This window comes from Phyllobates terribilis, unplaced genomic scaffold (genome assembly GCF_046119375.1).
Source record: "Phyllobates terribilis strain yellow unplaced genomic scaffold, ASM4611937v1 Scaffold_292__1_contigs__length_2399606, whole genome shotgun sequence".
In the NCBI taxonomy this organism is placed as follows: domain Eukaryota; kingdom Metazoa; phylum Chordata; class Amphibia; order Anura; family Dendrobatidae; genus Phyllobates; species Phyllobates terribilis.
Genome location: NW_027363052.1, coordinates 1,536,159 through 1,545,760, shown reverse-complemented (window position 1 = coordinate 1,545,760; position 9,602 = coordinate 1,536,159). Strand labels below are relative to the sequence as shown.

The window sequence follows — 9,602 nt, the reverse complement described above, 5'->3', positions numbered from 1 at the left end:
AACTTCCACGAAGATTCCACTTACCCCACAGAATATCTGGTACCGCAGAAGAATCCATCATAACCGGCGGGGAATCACGCTGAACCGGACCATTTTTTCTGCTCTTAGTGGTGAACTTCCTAGCTGAACGACTAGACCCAGACCGGGAATGACGTTGCACCACCAGTTGTGAGGGCTCCCCAGAGGGCTGCTCCTGCAGCAGTTGTTCTTGCTGAGGTGAAAGCTGCTCCTGTGAATCTCCCATGTCTACCAAGGTAACAATGGGCTGGGAAGCACCTCTGTATGTTGCCAGGACTCTTTTATACTGGCTATACCAGGTACCATGTGTGGGCTGATTTATTTATTTATTTTTATTTTTTTTACGAACCCAGGAGGGAGTTAATTGTTCCCACGTGGTTCCCCTCCCCCAGGTTGGCTCACCGCCGCCTGCCCAGCTGACGTTGTCTTCCTCATGGCTTCGGCGTCCTCATGCTCGCGCGCACTTCCCGGTTGCGCGCGCGAGCTCCGCCCACTTCCGGTGACGTCCCCGACGCACCGGAAATACGCCCGGTTCTCCTGCCTCGCACAGCGGGGGGGGGGACGTCCGCTAGCGGCTCCACACATGGCGGATATCTACCTCCCATGAGGGGATGTCACGCCTGCCGCAACGCACACGGAGGTGCCCCAATGAGCCCTGCCGTGGCGTCTCCAGAGGCCCAGAACCGACAGCTCCATCCAGCGCCCTGTGGCTCCCTCTGGGGCAAGAGACCATCTCCTGCAGGTAAGCCTGCGAGGTCTCCCATCATGGACAGGAAACCTAAACTGAGGCGAGAGAGAGGTGCCGCCCTTTTTAACCTGTAGGTTTCCTGTCCTTGATGGGCGGATCCTCTCTCTCGTGGTGCTGTCATGGGAGAACGAATAGAACAGAGGTTTCCATATTATTAGTGGCTCAAAGGCTCTTGAAAAGCAACATGGCTTCCATAAACCAATACAGCAATATCCACTCTCCCAATGTCAGATCTCCCCCTCGCTTCTGAGCCTTGCAGTAGTTTATGTGCCTAAGTAAGTTACATTTAGCATCCATGTATTTGGTATTACTATAATGAGAAGAACCCACTTAATTTACGGTGTGTGTCTCCTGGAGCACAATCTGGACACTATGTGTTGGGTAATAAAACAGCATATTTGCAATTTTCACTCTCCAACATCCACTGTGTGCTAATTTCTGGAGAGTGACTGTGGAGTCAAAATAGTCACTTCTCCTATAAATTAATTCACTGAAGGTTATAATTTCCAAAATGGAGTCACTTTATGGGGATTTCTACTGCTCCGGTTTTCTGCCATTTTGTCATATTAAGGCTTCTGCAAAAGGTGTGTCCCATCTCGTCTGGGACGTCGGCTTCTCCTCCTGCTTCAACTTGTGTGACGTTTGCTTTTGTCACCAGGCGCCGCCTTATTCATCCTGCAGGCAGCGCTGGTGATGGAGGAGACGTCAGAACCAGAAGCTCTGGGTGGCTCATGCTCTGTCCAGCCACTAAGATTAGGGAGCCTGGGACCAGTAGTACCATCCAGTCTGGCAGTATGGGTGTGTCTGCTGTCCAGCTGGAATAATCTGCTCCCGGCTTCAGCCATTTGGAGAGCACCACACCCTACTAAAGCTGGAAGCATATTGCCGGAAGCTGCCAGATACAGCCTTGTTCTCCTCTGGTTCAGTCCTCTGTGCTCAGCTCCCGGCTTGTGTATTTGTTTCCTGTTGTGACCCCGGCCTGTTTACTGACTACTCTTGTGTCTTCTGATTTTGTATTTTCTCTGCCCTCCTGTTCTGACCCGGCTACCAGACTATTCTTCTTCCCATCTCACACCACAGAACAGCAGGTAACACCGTGGCCCAAGCCTAGGGGTCTCTGTGTAAGTCCAGATCCATGTAGAGAGGTTAAAGGGTGATGAGGAAAGTAATTTGTGAAATATGTAAACGGGGTAGATAAGGCAAGGCTGTTCGTGGTAGCCATCTTTTGAGCTTCCAAAGCGCCCCCAATACATTGTGTCTGCAAACTATTCCAGCAAAATCTGCATTCCTAATAGCTAAATTGCGCTTCTTCCCTTCTTAACCTGCCATGTACCCAGACAGTAGTGTACAACCGTATATAGGGGATTGTCAAATTCAAAAGAAGTTGGAAAATAATTTGTAAGGTCCATTTGTTTCTTATTATCCTTTGTGAAAAATTTCAAAGTTATCACCACATAAAGTGACATCTGTCAGATTTGAAAAATGGGGCCTGATCATCTGCACATTCTACGTACGCTGTCATTTGGCTTTGTAGTTTACAGACCTGGGCAGGTAACGGTCAGCGTCTCCTAATCCCAGGGGTAGGTGGATCCTCCAGGTTGTAAGTTCTATAGAAAAGGGCTTTCACAATTTCCCAAAGTAATTTGAACAGAGGAGAATGTTGTGGTCTAGAGGCAAAATGGTGATCACACGATTGTGATACAGCTGGACTACACCACCGATAAAGCAGCCACAGCCGATGACTGAGAAGAATCTGTGACTTCTCTGTATTTAGTGATTACTACTCACCTGGGTAGTCATATGTAGGAATCTCCTCTTTACACCGCTCATCACCCCTCACATATGTCTCTGTAGTATTAATATGGGTCTGATCTTCACCCTGAAACAAATATGATAAAAGTCAAAGACAGATGGAGAAGTCACATCTATGATCGGCTCTAATCCTGCCATCTCCACCGTTCTCATTACACAAGTATAAAACATAATAATGGTGGATAAAACAAGACTGAATCCAAAAATACAAAACCTTTTCAGCCGTCTACACATCATAGGTGAGATCTCATGACTCCTTCTCTCCATCTACCTGATGATCCTGAGGAACATTGGGACCTTCTTGTTTACAGTCATGTGGAAGAAGAGGACGGGGACATCTATCTGGTGTTGTCCTCTTACTGGATAGATCTGAAGGAAACACATACAGGGACTGAATTCATTCTTTACATACAGATAATTATAGGCCGTGTGTATTTAGTCCTGTCCTATTACCTGGTGATGTGAGGGGCTGGGGAACCTCCATCATGACGTCCTTGTACAGATCTTTGCGTCCTTCTAAATACTCCCACTCCTCCATGGAGAAATAGACAGCGACATCCTGACATCTTATAGGAACCTGACACATACAATGATACCGTCATCTCCCCGATCCCTTCATAGCGTTACTGTATAATGTTCCAGCATTCCCAGCAGTGTCACCTCTCCAGTCAGCAGCTCAATCATCTTGTAGGCGAGTTCTAGAATCTTCTGGTCATTGATGTCCTCATGTATCAGGGGGTGAGGTGGAGGCCCTGTGATTGGGCTCGGGGGTCTTTCCCATCCCTCAGACACAGGGTCCTGACAGCGCTTATTAGAGGTCTTCTTCACTACTGTGTAATCCTGGTTATGGAGAGACACATTAATAAATCTCACTCCAGACATTTCCAGAGTCCTCACCTCTCCAGTTCTGTCCATCTGTTATTCCCATAGATAAGAATGATGTAATGTGACATCATCAGAATCTCTCACCTCTCCAGTAAGCCGGAAGAGGATCTCTATGGTGAGATGTAATATCCTCTCCGCCATCTTGTCTCTGTCCATATCCATCTTTGATGGGTAAATCATAAAAATTTTCTCATATAGAAGATCTTCACTGAGAGGATCCGATATTGTAGAGACCTGGAGGAGAAAAAGATAAGTTGATGGAACATCATAAAAATCCTGTGTAATAACACAACTATTGGAGATAATGAGGGGAAACATATGAGGAGATTTATTATTTTACAGTATTTCGTTTTTTTCTTTACATCTAGTAATAAAACCTATATATTTTAGGACACATACAACAAGCAGTTTCTTCCTTGGAGTATGTAGCTGAATACGTTTCTCATAGACGCACTGTCAGGGAAATATTGAGAAAATATTAACAATTTCTTAAACAGTGTATAATATTTTGTTAAACCCCATTAATGCGGATACATCATAGTATAGAGCAAGTATATATACAAATTGAAGAGAGGTGACACCTACTAGACTCCTGGATGGTGTTCAAAGGTAGAAATTCAAAAGTGTGGAGATATGTTGACTCTGGTTACTTGGGTCTGCAGAAAAGAGCAGAGTGTGGCAGACACAGAGTTATCAGCTGAGAGGGACTGTGGAGTCAGAGATACACAGAATAGAGCTGGACGTAGCATACCTGTGACCCCTAGTTCCTGGTTATAAGGTGGTGCTGCACGTAGTGGCTTAGAGGAACACTGTGTCCACCGCTAGTTCCTGGTGCTGTGAGCGTTGTCAGGGGCAGGATGGTATCAGCTGACCAATCGCCACCAATCCCGCAGTGCTGTGTAGTGTGAACTCCGGAAGTGCACGTGTGACGTCACCGGAAGTGATGCAATGCTCCCAGGAAGCTGTGCGTTCCGCAGGCTGGTGTAAATGCGTTCCAGTGAGCCGGAAGTTTGAGTGCCAGGGAGAGAGAATGTGCGTTCCACTAGTATAGAGCATAAGACCCAATGGGCATGAGCCAGAGCCTTTGTTGGAGTGGAGAAGGATCCAGGAGAGGGGACAAGAGTGTACCAGAGAGGAATAATCTGCAATAAAGGAGACAATATATGAGTAGGATATGGAGATCAAAACATGTATATTATTGACCTATTCAAATTGAAGACCACATTTCCAAATGTCAAATACATTTCAACATAGGGTCACATAAGATCCCTGGGTGACAAGTTTCTCTATACCAATTGTTCAATGAGAACCAAACTCCAAACATAAAAAAAACTTATATAAAAAGCCAGCAGGTCATAGTCCCTATTAAGGCCTTTCGGCTCTAAGGACTGTAATTCATGAATCCAGTAGGCTTCTCTACGTTTGAGAAGACTCACTCAGTCGCTCCCCCGACGTGGTGTCAAAACTTGTTCCAATACCTGGTACTTGAATTGAGAAATACTATGTCCTGCCGTGATAAACTGTTGGCGAATGGGTAACATTAGGTTTTTGCACCAAATTGTGGACTTGTGCTTTGAAATCCTATCCTTTATGGGCTGTGCCGTCTCCCCTACATAGATTCGGCCGAATGGACATTTAATAAGATATACCACATATGAACTGTCACATGTAAAGTACCCTTTTATGTTGCATATTTTGCCAGTTTGTGGGTGATGAACAATGCTACCCCTGAGGACATTGTTGCATTGACGACATTGGAGACATGGGAATGTGCCCATTTTGGGATTCTGCAAAAACCATTGTTTAGGATCTTGGTGCGCTGTGCCCAAATCGGCACGTACCAGAGAGTCTCTAATATTGGTTGCTCTCTTCAAACAAGGTAGGAAAGGTTGTTGGAATGCAGGGATCGTGGGATAGCCGGTTTGTAAGATGTTCCTGTGTTTCCTAATGGTTTTATGTAAGATGTAGATGAAGGGGTGTAACATGTGAACGAAGGGGATTCAGTCCTTAGTGTTTGGACGAACAGCTCTGGAATTCGACGCCTGGGGATGCAAGAAGCTAGGTGGATAGCCTCGTTCAGTGAATTTGGTCGACATTTCTTGTAACCTCTGATTGTGGATAGTTTCACTGGACACAATCCGTTTGACCCTCTGAAATCGTGATGTAGGTATAGATTTCTTCATCGACCTTGGATAAATGCTAGAAAAGTGTAAGGCTGTGTGCCCACGATGCGTTTTTAATGTGTTTCTGCAGCGTTTTTTGCAACTGCGGAAACGCATTAAAAACGCATGGTAGAAGGGCAGCAATGCTCCCCAATGATAATCCGCATGTGCTGTGCACATGCTGCGGAAATTTCCGCTGCGGATTATCATTGCGGAAAAAAACGCAGCACTACCAATTATTTTAGGGAAGTGTTGCGTCTTCGCCGCCATTGACTTGCATTAGACCGCATGGATTACGCATCACTGTATATGTAGATGCGTAATCCATGCGTTCTAATGTGCGGATGCTACCCGGGTGTAGATGAGAGGAGAGTCTCATCCACACCCAGGTACCATTAAAAAATCTGTAAAAAAAGAATAAAATAAAAAATAAATATATATTTACCTTCTGGCGGCCCGCGCTGCGCTCCTGCTTGCTTCCCGGCACTTTTAAGTGGATTGAAGGCCCTGCGCTGGCGTCAGAGTCATGTGATGGGTCACGCGACGCCGACGTCAGCAGGTCTTTCAATCCACTGCTGCCAGCAGCCGGGACTGATCGAAACAAGACAGTGCAGGCAAGTATATATATATTTTTTTATTTTTACCACTCTCTCGGTTCACACTATATAAATCCATGCTGTTTGCATGGATTTATATAGTGTGACCTAGTTGTCACAAGCACTTTCCAAGTGATGCTAATCGCTTGGAAAGCGCTTGTCAATCCACATGCGGAAATGTCAGTGAATAACGCTCCATTTCCGCAAGTCCCTGGCAGGAAAAAGCATGTACAATCCGCATGCACAATCCGCATGTACAATCCGCATGTACAATCCGCATGCGTTTTTTTCTGCCAGGGAGATGCAGAAACGCTCAGGAAAAAATCCGGAGCATTTCTGCATCGTGGGCGCATAGCCTAATAGGCCATTGCGATCGGTGAGCTTGGAATAGAGGTCAGTTGTTAGGTGGCCCTGTGTATCCTTGATCACCACGGTATCAAGGAAACTAACACGGCTTGAATCATATGTCATGGTGAAGCGTCTTGAAACCACAAACGTTTAATGTTGTGGGATTGATTGCGTCAGATAAATGTCTTCTAATACATTTTTTTAGCGACTCTGACGTGCATCCCACATATTGTAGTTTACTCTCTATACATTCTATTAAATGCACTGCTCAAAAAATACAGGGAACACTCAAATAACACATCCTAGATCTGAATGAATGAAATATTCTCATTGAATACTTTGTTCTGTACAAAGTTGAATGTGCTGACTACAAAATCACACAAAAATTATCAATGGAAATTAAATTTATTAACCAATGGAGGCCTGGATTTGGAGTCACCCCCAAAATTAAAGTGGAAAAACACACTACAGGCTGATCAAACTTTGATGTAATGTCCTTAAAACAAGTCAAAATCAGGATGAGTATTGTGTGTGGCCTCTAAGTGCCTGTATGACCTCCCTACAACGCCTGGGCATGCTCCTAATAAGGTTCCGTAAACTCCTGGACAGTCTGTGTTGTAACGTGACGTTGGTGGATAGAGCAAGACATGACCCAGCTTTCGTCCTTCTCCATCACAGCAACATCCCTTTAAAAACATATAAAAACTCGATACTGAGACTCTTGATCACGTCTGCTAGAGCATGTATTCCCTCGCTATGGAAAAGTAACACTATCCCGACAATCTCACTATGGTTCTCCAAAATAAATGAGATTATGTTAACGGAGGAGCTCACCTACACGATCAATAACTTCCATGATAAATTTTATAAAACATGGTTCTACTGGAGTTTAAATCTTCTGTTGATTACCTTGACCTCATAGGGGAAAGCTAAGTCTATACTTAAGGAGCCTCTCCGAAGTTACCCTAACCCTCTTACCCATACATTACTTCCCTTTGTCTTTGTGTGTACTTGTGTTTTTGGTTTTAACTACTCGTTTTTTCTTTTATAGCCCTTATTTGTTAATCAACATGAATATGTAATGACTTAATGTTTAAGTCTGAGTCACCACGCTGGTATATCCTAAAACACATTGAACCAATGTTCTACCAGCGACTCTACTTTGTATTGTGTTTAATTATTTCATTTTCAAATGTTTTGGAAATACTGGTTATTGTTGTGGTTATGGGGTCATGTTTGACCTACTACTTGTTGCACAACTAGTACCCGGTGTTTGTATTTGTATTTCCTTTTCAAAACTTAATAAAGATAAATTTATAAAGGATAATCAAGTCACATTGCGTTTGATATTTGTTTCTTGAAAAAAACTCGGTGAAAGTTTTCCGCCCAGTGTAGAAGCCTTTATGGATACAAAACTCAAACAAAATATGCAGAAGAATTTACAAAGTCTGGAGGATGGATCTCAGACATCAAAAAAACTAAGTTTGAAAGAGATATCAAAGACAACGAGTCAAATTCAATTTACGCATGGAAATGAAACAAACCAAGAGCTACTGCTCTGAAATACAGATCACACAATAAATTCAAAGGAAACAGAGGAGAGCGGAGGTCAGCTTCACAAATCCTAATGTGTCCATGGGTTCCTCTAATTATAATTCTCTGAGGACTTATCTGATGCATCAGTGGGACCAACTAAAGACAGATGGAACAAAAATAAATTCTCAAGTATTCCCCAAAATTCAGCACAAAACAACGGGCGGGCAGAAAGCAAAAACGTGCCCGGACATGTGCGTTCCATGCCGGAGTGCATCACGGTCTCCTATCTGCGAATGCGCATGTTCGGAAGCATGCGTTCCACACATATGGTATTGGATTGCATCCCACCAATATAGAAAAATCCTATCTCTGAGATCAGCGTCATGGGAGACTAAAAACAAGTATTGCACATCATCCCATAATGCAATAGGCATGTAGATCTACTTTATCACTACATAAAATATGGGATGTTGGCCCACAGTAAATTCCTAAATGGTCATATTTGACCCCTATTGCATAATTAGAGATACAGAAGGATCACCACACTTGTTAGTTACTAAATAGTATAAATGGGATATAACTGATAAGAAATAATTCTGATATAGAAGCTCAGATATCTCGATGAAGTACAACAATATGTGATCCCCATTCACAGGGAACTGAGTAGCAATGGGTAGAGTATAAAATCCAAAAATGTAATCCGGAATGGGTCTGTATTCATATAAAACAGGCATAGGAAATTTGCTCATTCAGTCCCTTAGGGGCTCGTGAATCCAGTCTAAAAATCCACTTACTTTCTTTTTTGAGGATACATCTATTGTGATCACCTCCTCTCACATTGGGTTTAACCACCTCAATGATACAAAAGGAGATGTCTCCGGTTTCACTTCAATGTGCACTGTTAATGTGTCTCGCTAATGGGGTGTACTGACCATGGCATATATCACCCAACTGCCCCCCACCCTCCTCCTAGACTCTGTCTTGGTCTTGCCTACATAATCTAGGGGGCAGGTACATGTGGCCATATACACAAGTACTGAGGTTTTACAGTTGGAATAATCTCTCTGAAAATTTTTTTTAGTCGTGGAGGAACTCGAGAAAGATTTACATGGTCTCATCCAATTACATGTACAACATTCTCCAGATCTAAATAAACCGCAGAGATTCTTCTATCTAGCCAAGTCCCCTTGGGTGCAGTTTTTTTGTAGAAACTATGCACTAAATGGTCTCTAATTGACTGATCCTTTCTGAAAGCTATTGTGGGAGTAGATCCCACAGCACCCTCAGGTCTGGGTCAGTCACAAGTATATCCCAGTGTTTTCTGAGGATATTAAAGATGCAGTCACTCTGACTGTCGCAAGTTTTCCTTACTTGTGTTATCTCATCTTTGTCTTGGTCTCTTGGATAGGTATGTAGGAGTGTCTGTCTCTCCCATTTTTCTGCAAACAATAATGTGGAATCCAAAATGTACCAGGAGTACCCTTTTTCCTTGAATCT

General features: G+C 43.7%; 1 protein-coding gene and 1 long non-coding RNA gene across 2 annotated transcripts; both read right to left on the bottom strand.

Moving 5' to 3' along the window:
• Positions 1-2,601: 2,601 nt before the first annotated feature.
• LOC141220416 (oocyte zinc finger protein XlCOF7.2-like) lies at positions 2,602-3,338 on the bottom strand. The gene is made up of 3 exons (XM_073666340.1): positions 3,239-3,338; positions 3,032-3,155; positions 2,602-2,947 (listed from the first exon to the last, which is right to left on the bottom strand). Exons 1-3 carry the CDS (start codon positions 3,260-3,262, stop codon positions 2,826-2,828), a joined length of 270 nt encoding a protein of 89 aa, XP_073522441.1. The 5' UTR covers positions 3,263-3,338; the 3' UTR covers positions 2,602-2,825.
• LOC141220418 (uncharacterized) lies at positions 3,339-4,123 on the bottom strand. Its single transcript, XR_012288674.1, has 3 exons — positions 4,049-4,123; positions 3,548-3,697; positions 3,339-3,418 (listed from the first exon to the last, which is right to left on the bottom strand). It is a non-coding gene; the product is annotated as an uncharacterized lncRNA (long non-coding RNA).
• Between the last annotated feature and the right edge of the window lie 5,479 nt (positions 4,124-9,602).